At 45.5% G+C, this 12,259-nt stretch overlaps 1 protein-coding gene and 1 pseudogene across 4 annotated transcripts in view; one reads left to right on the top strand and one right to left on the bottom strand.

The window, feature by feature from the left end:
- Positions 1-12,259, bottom strand: part of LOC128833725 (E3 ubiquitin-protein ligase TRIM11-like) — an 89,363-nt pseudogene that overhangs the window by 26,406 nt on the left and 50,698 nt on the right.
- Positions 1-12,259, top strand: part of LOC128834986 (butyrophilin subfamily 3 member A2-like) — a 43,686-nt gene that overhangs the window by 24,002 nt on the left and 7,425 nt on the right. For all 4 annotated transcript variants that reach the window (XM_054024243.1, XM_054024240.1, XM_054024241.1 and 1 more), the window contains 5 exons: positions 666-782; positions 2,646-2,666; positions 3,310-3,330; positions 11,261-11,281; positions 12,016-12,036. In XM_054024243.1, coding sequence (XP_053880218.1) covers positions 666-782; positions 2,646-2,666; positions 3,310-3,330; positions 11,261-11,281; positions 12,016-12,036 — 201 coding nt within the window. The remainder of the gene's footprint in view (positions 1-665; positions 783-2,645; positions 2,667-3,309; positions 3,331-11,260; positions 11,282-12,015; positions 12,037-12,259) is intronic.

Here is a 12,259-nt window from a genome sequence, read left to right as displayed (position 1 = left end):
TTAACACCATTAACATGCCTGGAGTTGAATTGGCATTCGCAATGGAGAGGGACTCTTGCAAAATTTCTGTAGTGTAGAAAAGGCCCCTTTGTGCAGCCAGAATGGGCTCTCAGACTCGAGCTAGGAGGGAAATGGTGTCCTGTCCCTTGAAAATTTTTTGAAAATTTGAAAATCTCCTTTTCCCCATGGGGACAAAAGTTTTCAAAATACTTTTCATTTGACCCTTTTCAAAAGTTTTCATTAAAAACAAGAGAGGACAGAGAGACCCCCACCTCACAATAGTCCGCTGATCAGGCTCTCATCTGGGATTGGGGGTCAAATCCCTGCTCCAAATCAGGGAGAGCAGGAATTTGACCCTGGATATCCTCTGTGAGTGTCCTAGCCACTGAGCTAGTGGATATTCAGGGGTTTCACTCCTTCTCTGGTTTTCACCAGAAATCCCATCCTGGACCCAAGAACCCTTTCCTGTAAAAATATTTGGTTCTGATGAATTGACATTTTCTGACAAAAAAAAAAAAAAAAAAAACACAAAACAATTTAGTTGAAAAATTCCTGACCACCTCTACTTCCAACCAGTTGCACAATGCCATGATCACCACAAAAATCCTACTAGTGACACATCTGTTCTATCAATGTTTCCAAGTTAATGAGGCTTTGTCTTACAGATCCATTCTTCCTGAGAGCCTATCCTTGGATGGTGGCTGTGTACATACTCCTGGTTGTTGTGTGTTTGCTCACTTTCACAGCAAGCTATTTCTTCTGGAAGCAACACAAGGCAAAAGGTAAAGTTATAAGGGGACACTACAGTGTACTCAGAGATTTCCTTTAAACTATAAATTAGTTGAGAGTGGAGGTGGTTTCTCCATAGTTAAAGATGCAGCTACATTTTTATTTGAAACCACATTTTGCATCCTCTCTACATTTCTCAAGAAAAGTCAGATTACCCTAAACTGGGAGTTCAGGACAGGCCCTGGGGTGGAATTTGTGAGGGAAATCTGAAGTCTTCCATTACTTTTTTGCCCATATCTTGGGAAATAAATGAAGGGCCTAGGAGCCACATGAAACATATCACTAGATTCCCATAGCTAATGTCTAATGGATGAAACCAAATGCCAAAACCAATGTCCATAATTTACAATATGAAATGATGAGCTCTTCCCTTTGGAAATACGGAGTGCTAATAGAACAGGAGCACTTGTGGCACCTTAGAGACTAACAAATTTATTTGAGCATAAGCTTTCGTGGGCTACAGCCCACTTCTTCAGATACATAGAATGGAACATATAGTAAGATCTATATACATACAGAACATGAAAAGGTGGAAGTAGCCATATCAACTCTAAGAGGCTAATTCATTAAGATGAGCTATAATCAGCAGGAAAAAAAAAACCTTTTGTAGTGATAATCAAGATGGGCCATTGCAGACAGTTGACAAGAGGTCTGAGGATACTTAACAGAACACCTGTGCAGCACAGCGACAGAGACGCTCACCTGTCAAAATGCCTTAGCCTAAGAACGCTGCACTGGGCTTGGAAATGAGAGTTCTGAGCTCAAATATGCCACTGATTGGTTTTGTGCACTTCACAACCCTTAGCAGAGAGCACAGCCAGGGATTGCACAGCAGCAGGGTTAAAGCAGCCCAACTTTTACGTGGAGACAAGCCCTTGGTGACTTGCCCTAACTCACACAGACAGTCTGTGGTAGAGCCAGGAATTGAGCCCTGGTGCGCGTCCCAGGCGAGGGTTCTAACCCCTGCCTCTCAGGGCTCTGTCTATGAAGCTGGCCACACCCTTCCTTAGCTCATCAAGATCTAAGGCAGAGAACCAATGATTAGCTAGAGACCACTTTAAAAATAACACCTGCAATTATTATTTCCCTTCCTGCAGCCTGGCATTATTGACTGTCACCACCCAAACTCTGCTCTGAATATGGAGCTATTCATTTCTTCATGGGCTTTCCAGTGATGCTCATCACTGCAGTGTCTGAGCCTCACAAATTGCCTGGTAGCTCTGGTAGTGTCAGTCCCATTTCCTCTCCTGTAGCCCGTTTTTTCAAAGAATCTTTTATCCTGCACAGGGGTGAAGCAATGGTGCCCAATCCTATGGGGCTGCAGACGGTCCCTTCCTGACCTGCCAGACAACATGCCAGTCTCTCTCTGTCACGATCCCCTTTCCAGCAATTCTGTATTTTTCTGTACTACCAAGTTCCGTGTGGATAGCCATTCTCAGGGCCTGGCTCCCAGTCAGGCACAGGAGGCTGTTCTCCACAGGAGTATTGAAATGGGCTGTGACCGAAGCCTGGGTAGCTGAGGAGATTTGGTTGTTTTCATGCTGTTGGGCCTAGCTCAGTACCAGTCCAATCCAGCCAAGCTGATCTTTATTCCCAAGTCAGTTGAGGAGGCTGCACAAATATGTTACAGGGTTTGGGTTCCAATTGAACAGGAGAACTTTAACCACAGGCGGGAGAATCGCTACGACAGGCTAGTGCAGGCCCCTGTGATACACAATACAAGGGGGTCAATGGGAACGGTTCTAGTGGAAGCCTGTTGATATAGTTCATTACCAGCCAACCAGTGCTCTGTAGAACATGCAGCATTTGTACTGGACTCTCCCCGTTTCTAACAAGTCTTTCCTCTTCTCTCATAGCGACGTATGTTGCAGAGACAGGTAAGGCTCTTCTATGGGAACTGTGGGGGGTGGGGGGGCATCTCGAGCTTTGGATCAAGTTGCTGGTGCCTCCCAGGCAGCTGTTAGGGGATCTGATGAACGAATGCTCAACTTGGTGGTTATTACATGCAAAGCAGAGTGCTGCCCGCCTCCCTCCTATCCTGCAAGTCTCTGCAAAGCACCCCTGAGAGCCCCAAGGATGGCAGGAGTTTGCCCCACATGGACAGGCATAGGGTGTAGGCAAGTGTACGTTATAGTGACCCTTCACTCTGTCACTCACTGGGATGTCAATGAGGTGAAGGTGTTTTTCACTTCCTCCTAAGTTTATAACATAACCTTGATGTAGATGGTGGCTGGGGCAGTGGCTGGGAAAAGGTCAGTCTTAGAAGCAGAACTGTGAATTTCCAGCCTTTCTGACATCCTAAGCTTGTGTTTTGGTACATTTCCTCACTAGAACACTATTTTATGGTTTGTTTTAACCACAGCCTCAAGTTCTTAAAGTTAAGAGTGTTTTCCATTCAGGATAGTTATCTTTCTATTGCCTTTTATGGGGCTGAAGCAGGCCCTGAGCCCGAACACTTATGGAATTATTTATGTGATGTGCTATTGATAAACCTACATTACATTCTGTTCTTGTCTTTAGGGAAACACGTTGCTGACCGTGGTAAGTGTCATAACCCTCTCCCTGTTATAAACCTTGTTCCTTGTTCCACCAGGGGATGGAATTTCCCTGATCCACACACCGTCCTGACTTGACACTATGTATCCCCCAACTGCCTATGTCTCCCCTCTGCCCTTTAACTTTCAGATGGTCACCACCAGCTGCCTGACTCTGCCTCTACACTCTCGCTCATGAGTTGCATCCTGGCCCATGACTCTTATTTGAACTATCCACAATGACTCTAAGAGCTTTCTTGAGTGGTAACAGCTAATTTAGACCCCATCATTTTATATGTATAGTTGGGATTATGTTTTCCAATGTGCATTGCCTTGTATTTATCAACACTGAATTTCATCTGCCCTTTTGTTGCCCAGTCAAGCAGTTTGGTGAGATCCCTTTGTAGCTCTTCGCAGTCTGCTTTGGACTTAACTATCTTGAGTAATTTTCGCAAAAAGAAGAACAGGAGTACTTGTGGCACCTTAGAGACTAACAAATTTATTAGAGCATAAGCTTTTGTGGACTACAGCCCACTTTAATTTTGTATCATCTGCAGACTTTGTCTCCTCATTGTTTACCCCTTTTTCCAGATAATTTATGAATATGTTGAATAGTACTGGTCCCAGAACAGATCCCTCGGGACGCCATTATTTACCTCTCTCCATTCTGAAAAACTGACCATTTATTTCTACCCTTTGTTTCCTGTCTTTTAACCAGTTACCAATCCATGAAAAGACCTTCTCTCTTATCCCATGACTGCTTACTTTGCTTAAGAGCCTTTGGTGAGGGATCTTGTCAAAGGCTTTCTGAAAATCTAAATACAATTATCCACTGGATCCCCCTTGTCCACATGCTTGTTGACCCCATCAAAGAATTCTAGTAGATTAGTGAGGCATGATTTCCCTTTACAAAAACCATGTTGACTCTTCCCCAACAAATTATATTCGTCTTTGTGTCAGACAATTTTGTTATTTACTATAGTTTCAACCAGTTTGCCCTGTACTGAAGTGAGGCTTACTGGCCTGTAATTGCTGGGGTCACCTCTGGAGCCCTTTTCAAAAGTTGGCATCACATTAGCTATCCTTCAGTCATCTGGACACCAGTTCAACAGCCTGAACCCACCCCCGGAAACTCTGGCCAACCTTCAGAGGAAAGTCCTGGAATTCTTCTGGCAGGGGAAGCACTAGGTCTCTGCGGGCTCTTAAGTGCCTATACACAAATGCAAGAAGCCTGGGAATCAAGCAGGGAGAACCGGAAGTCCTGGCATAGTCAAACAATTATGTGATTGGAATAACAGAGACTTGGTAGGATAACTCACATGACTGGAGTACTGACATGGATGGATGTGACGGGGTCTGCTTACCCCGCACTAGCCCAGACAGGGTTAAGCTCATATTATGGACAGTGGAAGTCCCGCCTCCCTGGTGAGACTGGGCATGCTCCAAGTGCTCTAGCAGTATAAAGGGAGGGAGCCCAGCTCATTTTGGGCTGGAGGCTGCAGGGGAAAGACCTGCCTGGAAAGCTCCTGTGGAGGGCCAGCCACAGTCATTGACTGCACCAGGAATCAAAGCCTTTTGCAGCCTGCCCACACCCCGGTGACTAGAGGAGCTCCTGGAGACGACCGGTCCCGCTGAACACAGAGAACCCATCGCATGGGAAACACCAGCACAGTCTGTGGTAGGAAGTGACCCAGGGAGAGTGATGGAGTGGTACCTCCCGCCCGGGAAACCTCAGCGTGTTTCGGTAGGACCCCCCCCGCTGAGTCAATGGCAACCCGCTACACCACTGTTAGGGCCCTGGGTCGGGGTCCGGTGGAGTCAGGTGGGCCCGGGCCCCCTTACCGGGGTCGTCACACCTCTTAGTGGGTGCCCCAACTTTATAGACTCTGGCCGGTAGGCCACACTGCCCTGCACCGAAGGGCTGCTTTGTAGACAGTGACCGATAGGCCACACTGCCCTGACCTAGGGGCGTGGACCATCACAATGGATATAAACTGTTCAGGAAGGACAGTCAGGGCAGAAAAGGTGGGGGAATTGCATTGTATGTAAGAGAACAGTATGACTGCTCAGAGCTCCAGTATGAAACTGCAGAAAAACCTGAGAGTCTCTGGATTAAGTTTAGAAATGTGAGCAACAAAGGTAATGTCGTGGTAGGAGTCTGCTATAGACCACCAGACCAGTGGGATGAGGTGGACGAGGCTTTCTTCAGGCAACTAACAAGTTACTAGATCACAGGCCCTGGTTTTCATGGGGGACTTCAATCATCCTGATATATGCTGGGAGAGCAATACAGCGGTGCACAGACAATCCAGGAGTTTTTGGAAAATATAGGGGACAATTTCCTGGTGCAAGTGCTGGAAGAACCAACTGGGGCAGAGCTCTTCTTGACCTGCTGCTCACAAACAGGGAAGAATTAGTAGGGGAAGCAAAAGTGGATGGGAACCTGGGAGGCAGTGACCATGAGATGGTCGAGTTCAGGATCCTGACACAAGGAAGAAAGGAGAGCGGCAAAATACGGACCCTGGACTTCAGAAAAGCAGACTTTGACTCCCTCAGGGAACTAATGGGGAGGATCCCCTGGGAGAATAACATGAGGGGGAAAGGAGTCCAAGAGAGCTGGCTGTATTTTAAAGAATCCTTATTGAGGTTGCAGGAACAAACCATCCCAATGTGTAGAAAGAATAGTAAATATGGCAGGCGACCAGCTTGGCTAAACAGTGAAATCCTTGCTGATCTTAAACGCAAAAAAGAAGCTTACAAGAAGTGGAAGATTGGACAAATGACCAGGGAGGAGAATAAAAATATTGCTCAGGCATGCAGGAGTGAAATCAGGAAGGCCAAATCACACTTGGCGTTGCAGCTAGCAAGGTATGTTAAGAGTAACAAGAAGGGTTTCTACAGGTATGTTAGCAACAAGAAGAAGATCAGGGAAAGTGTGGGCCCCTTACTGAATGAGGGAGGCAAACTAGTGACAGAGGATGTGGAAAAAACTAATGTACTTGATGCTTTTTTTGCCTCTGTCTTCACAGACAAGGTCAACTCCCAGACTACTGCACTGGGCAGCACAGCATGGGGAGGAGGTGACCAGCCCTCTGTGGAGAAAGAAGTGGTTCAGGACTATTTAGAAAAGCTGGATGAGCAGAAGTCCATGGGGTCAGATGCACTGCATCCGAGGGTGCTAAAGGAGTTGGCAGATGTGATTGCAGAGCCATTTGCCATTACCTTTGAAAACTCATGGTGATCAGGGGAGGTCCCGGATGACTGGAAAAAGGCTAATGTAGTACCCATCTTTAAAAAGGGGAAGGAGGAGGATCCGGAAAACTACAGGATAGTCAGCCTCACCTCAGTCCCTGGAAAAATCATGGAGCAGCTCCTCAAAGAATCAATTTTGAAGCACTTAGAAGAGAGGAAAGTGATCAGGAACAGTCAGCATAGATTCACCAAGGGCAAGTCGTGCCCGACTAACCTAATTTCCTTCTATGAGGTGATAACTGGCTCTGTGGATGAGGGGAAAGCAGTGGATGTGTTATTCCTTGATTTTAGCAAAGCTTTTGATACAGTCTCCCACAGTATTCTTGCTGGCAAGTTAAAGAAGTATGGGCTGGATGAATGAACTATAAGGTGGATAGAAAGCTGGCTAGAGCGTCGGGCTCAACGGGTAGTAATCAATGGCTCCATGTCTAGTTGGCAGCCGGAGTACCCCAAGGATCGGTCCTGGGGCGAGTTTTGTTCAATATATTCATTAAGGATCTGGAGGATAGTGTGGGTTGGACCCTCAGCAAGTTTGCAGATGACACTAAACTGGGAAGAGTATTGTGTCCAGTTTTGGGCCCCAGACTACAAGAAGGATGTGGAAAAATTGGAAAGAGTCTAGCAGAGGGGACTGGATTAGGGGGCTGGAGCACATGATTTATGAGGAGAGTCTGAGGGAACTGGGATTATTTAGTCTGCAGAAGAGAAGAATGAGGGGAGATTTGATAGCTGCTTTCAACTACCTGAAAGGGGGTTCCAAAGAGGATGGATCTAGACTGTTCTCAGTGATAGCAGATGAAAAACAAGGAGTAATTGTCTCAAGTTGCAGTGCGGAAGGTTTAAGTGGGATATTAGGAAAAACTTTTTCACTAGGAGGTGGTGAAGCACTGGAATGGGTTACCTAGGGAGGTGGCGGAATCTCCTTCCTTAGATGTTTTTAAGGTCTGGCTTGACAAAGCCCTGGCTGGGATGATTTAGTTGGGGATTGGTCCTGCTTTGAGCAGGGAGTTGGACTAGATGACCTCCTGAGGTCCCTTAGAATCATAGAATCATAGAATATCAGGGTCGGAAGGGACCTCAAGAGGTCATCTAGTCCAACCCCCTGCTCAAAGCAGGACCAATTCCCAACTAAATCATCCCAGCCAGAGCTTTGTCAAGCCGGGCCTTAAAAACCTCCAAGGAAGGAGACTCCACCACCTCCCTAGGTAACGCATTCCAGTGCTTCACCACCCTCCTAGTGAAATAGTGTTTCCTAATATCCAACCTGGACCTCTCCCACTGCAACTTGAGACCATTGCTCCTTGTTCTGTCATCTGCCACCACTGAGAACAGCCGAGCTCCATCCTCTTTGGAACCCCCCTTCAGGTAGTTGAAGGCTGCTATCAAATCCCCCCTTATTCTTCTCTTCTGGAGACTAAACAATCCCAGTTCCCTCAGCCTCTCCTCATAAGTCATGTGCTCCAGACCCCTAATCATTTTTGTTGCCCTCTGCTGGACTCTTTCCAATTTTTCCACATCCTTCTTGTAGTGGGGGGCCCAAAACTGGACACAGTATTCAAGATGAGGCCTCACCAATGTCGAATAAAGGGGAACGATCACGTTCCTCGATCTGCTGGCAATGCCCCTACTTATACAGCCCAAAATGCCATTAGCCTTCTTGGCAACAAGAGCACACTGTTGATTCATATACAGCTTCTCGTCCACTGAGACCCCTAGGTCCTTTTCTGCAGAACTGCTACCTAGCCATTCGGTCCCTAGTCTGTAGCAGTGCATGGGATTCTTCCATCCTAAGTGCAGGACTCCGCACTTGTCCTTGTTGAACCTCATCAGGTTTTTTTCGGCCCAATCCTCTAATTTGTCTAGGTCCCTCTGTATCCGATCCCTACCCTCTAATGTATCTACCACGCCTCCTAGTTTAGTGTCATCTGCAAACTTGCTGAGAGTGCAGTCCACACCATCCTCCAGATCATTAATAAAAATATTAAACAAAACCGGCCCCAGGACCGACCCTTGGGGCACTCCGCTTGAAACTGGCTGCCAACTAGACATGGAGCCATTGATCACTACCCGTTGAGCCCGACCATCTAGCCAGCTTTCTATCCACCTTACAGTCCATTCATCCAGCCCATACTTCCTTAACTTGGCGGCAAGAATACTGTGGGAGACCGTATCAAAAGCTTTGCTAAAGTCAAGGAATAACACATCCACTGCTTTCCCCTCATCCACAGAGCCAGTTATCTCCTCATAGAAGGCAATTAGGTTAGTCAGGCACGACTTCCCCATGGTGAATCCATGCTGACTGTTCCTGATCACTTTCCTCTCCTCTAAGTGTTTCATAATTGATTCCTTGAGGAGCTGCTCCATGATTTTTCCAGGGACTGAGGTGAGGCTGACTGGCCTGTAGTTCCCCGGATCCTCCTTCTTCCCTTTTTTAAAGATGGGCACTACATTAGCCTTTTTCCAGCCATCTGGGACCTCCCCCGATCGCCATGAGTTTTCAAAAATAATGGCTAATGGCTCTGCAATCACATCCGCCAACTCCTTTAGCATCCTCGGATGCAGCGCATCCGGCCCCATGGACTTGTGCACGTCCAGTTTTTCTAAATAGTCCCGAACCACTTCTTTCTCCACAGAGGGCTGGTCACCTTCTTCCCCATATTGTGCTGCCCAGTGCAGCAGTCTGGGAGCTGACCTTGTTCGTGAAGACAGAGGCAAAAAAAGCATTGAGTACATGAGCTTTTTCCACATCCTCTGTCACTAGGTTGCCTCCCTCATTCAGTAAGGGGCCCACACTTTCCTTGACTTTCTTTTTGTTGTTAACATACCTGAAGAAACCCTTCTTGTTACTCTTAACATCTCTTGCTAGCTGCAACTCCAAGTGTGATTTGGCCTTCCTGATTTCACTCCTGCATGCCTGAGCAATATTTTTATACTCCTCCCTGGTCATTTGTCCAATCTTCCACTTATTGTAAGCTTCTTTTTTGCGTTTTTAAGATCAGCAAGCATTTCACTGTTTAGCCAAGCTGGTCGCCTGCCATATTTACTATTCTTTCTATACATCAGGATGGTTTGTTCCTGCAGCCGCAATAAGGATTCTTTAAAATACAGCCAGCTCTCCTGGACCCCTTTGCCCTTCATGTTATTCTCCCAGGGGATCCTGCCATCAGTTCTCTGAGGGAATCAAAGTCTGCTTTTCTGAAGTCCAGGGTCCGTATTCTGCTGCTCTCCTTTCTTCCTTGTGTCCAACCCTGATATTCTATGATTCTATCGTGAGCCTTTCTCTGGAAGAGGGAGGGCAGGGCATGGCATGCGTTCACAGCCCGGTCCACGCTTTCCATCTTGTGGCCCTGTAGAGTCTCCTTTATACTGAACATAGTCTGACATGGAGCACAGATTTCTCAGCCACCCCCAAGGACTCTGATATGACCAGTAGCTGTTTTATCTCCATCCAAGAGATCTCCCTCAAGATCTCTCGAGGCTGATGGTCTTTCACAAGGACCTCCTCAGGACCTGGAAGTTGGTCTCTGCAGCCAGGTCCATTGCAGTCACTGAGTGTGTAGGTCGCCTTGCTGAACCCCAGTTCATGGACATGTTGCTGATGCAGTTTTCAGACTCCCCTGATATTTTTTATTGAGGTGAGATGGAGGCCCTGGCACATGAATACCTACAGTTCATCAGGTTGCAATCCTTTTTCTGCCTCCTCCAGAACCTCTTGTTGAGGTTCTGGTTGCACTTTTCCCTGCACCTTTTTATTTATGCATTTCCTATCCATGGCCCCATGAAGTTGTAGGACCTCCTCCTCAACCTCCTGTTGGCCATATATCAATCAGGGAGAAGGGGTTGGATGGAAGAGTTCCCTGTGACCCAGACTGTGGGGCTCAATTTTGTGCACTTGTTCATTCACACCTGCAGGCAGAGTTCCTCTGCATGGTATCAACTAGCTCCCTGGACTGTTTTGAGGACCAGTGTGCACTTTCCAATGTTCTCTGCTCTGTCTTCCCTCTGGAACCCTGATTGTAAATCTATGACCCGCACTTCCATTCCTGTTTTTTCAGTTGTTGTTCCCCGGAATCAACTGATCCATATGGTGTTTTTTTCTGGTCCTGGAAGCCCTTTTGGTTTACATGGGGACTGAATAGGCCTGTGTATGGAATGAGACAGAGGTCCTGTGAAAATACTTCTATGTGATCATATAATTAAAGACTGTATGCATATGCAAAAGGGGCCCGAATTAAAGTTGTACAAAGATACTTAATTCTGGCATTTTCTAATTTTGAGTGCTTGAGCTGGCAACCTAAATTACATGTCAGACATAGTTTGTTCATATAATGTCATAGGTTTTTAGTTTTTAAAAAATCTGTAACTAAAATGTCTTCACCCCACATCATTAAATTTTGCATCCCAGCCCTTTAATGCTGTAGTATCTCCTGCTACCATTTGAGCTAAAGGACTACCTACATTAGAGGACAGCAGGTGTAAGCTGCTATTCCTCCCATGGAATAGCTATTTGACAAGTTCTTCACATCCTCTGTAATATATATCTACTATAGTTTGTTTTGAAAATATTAACCTTAACTTAAAGTTAACTAAGTGTTTTCAGTTTCAGTAGCTAGGTAAATGTGTATTAATTGAACAAGAGCTCTTGTAATTTGTTAGATATTAATTTCTTTTTATTTGTTTTTTAGAAAAGCTCCAGGTTGAGCTTGGTAAGTTCCTTTTATCTTTAGTATAAACTTCAAGAAATGTTGTCATACTCAGACTGTCTGTGTTCGGTAGAGTTCTCATCTTTATCTCATCTTCACCTCCAGTGAAACAGCTATTGGAGGAGTTCTACACTATCTATCTACTAGACTATACAGTTTGTTTTGATAATATTAACCTTAACTTAAAGTTAACTAAGGGGAAAGGTTTCAGAGTAGCAGCCGTGTTAGTCTGTATCCGCAAAAAGAACAGGAGTACTTGTGGCACCTTAGAGACTAACAAATTTATTAGAGCATAAGCTTTCGTGGACTACAGCCGAAGAAGTGGGCTGTAGTCCACGAAAGCTTATGCTCTAATAAATTTGTTAGTCTCTAAGGTGCCACAAGTACTCCTGTTCTTTTTAAGGGGGAAGGGATAGTTCAGTGGTCTGAGCATTGGCCTGCAAAACCCAGGATTGTGAGTTCAATCCTTGAGGGGGCCACTTAGGGATCTGGGGCAAAATCAGTACTTGGTCCTGCTAGTGAAGGCAGGGGGCTGGACTCGATGACCTTGCAAGGTCCCTTCCAGTTGTAGGAGATAGGATATCTCCATTAATTTTATTTTATTTAAGTTTTCAGTTTCAGTATCTAAGTAAAGGAATTCTTTATGAGCAAAACCATTATCAAAATGTGGATTTACTTGAACAAGAGTTCTTTTGTAATTTATTAGATATTAATTTCTTTTTTTGTTTGTTTTTTAGGAAAGCTGCAGGTTGAGCTTGGTAAGTTCCTTTTATCTTTAGTATAAACTTCAAGAAATGTTGTCATACTCAGACTGTCTGTGTTCGGTAGAGTTCTCATCTTTATCTCATCTTCACCTCCAGTGAAACAGCTGTTGGAGAAGTTCTACACATTCTATCTATCTATCTATCTACTCGACTATACAGTTTGTTTTGATAATATTAACCTTAACTTAAAGTTAACTAAGTTTTCAGTTTCAGTAGC

The sequence above is a fragment of the Malaclemys terrapin genome, chromosome 3 (assembly GCF_027887155.1).
Source record: "Malaclemys terrapin pileata isolate rMalTer1 chromosome 3, rMalTer1.hap1, whole genome shotgun sequence".
Lineage (NCBI taxonomy): Eukaryota > Metazoa > Chordata > Testudines > Emydidae > Malaclemys > Malaclemys terrapin.
Note: the sequence above shows the minus strand (reverse complement) of the source record. Positions and strands in the feature narration are given on the sequence as shown.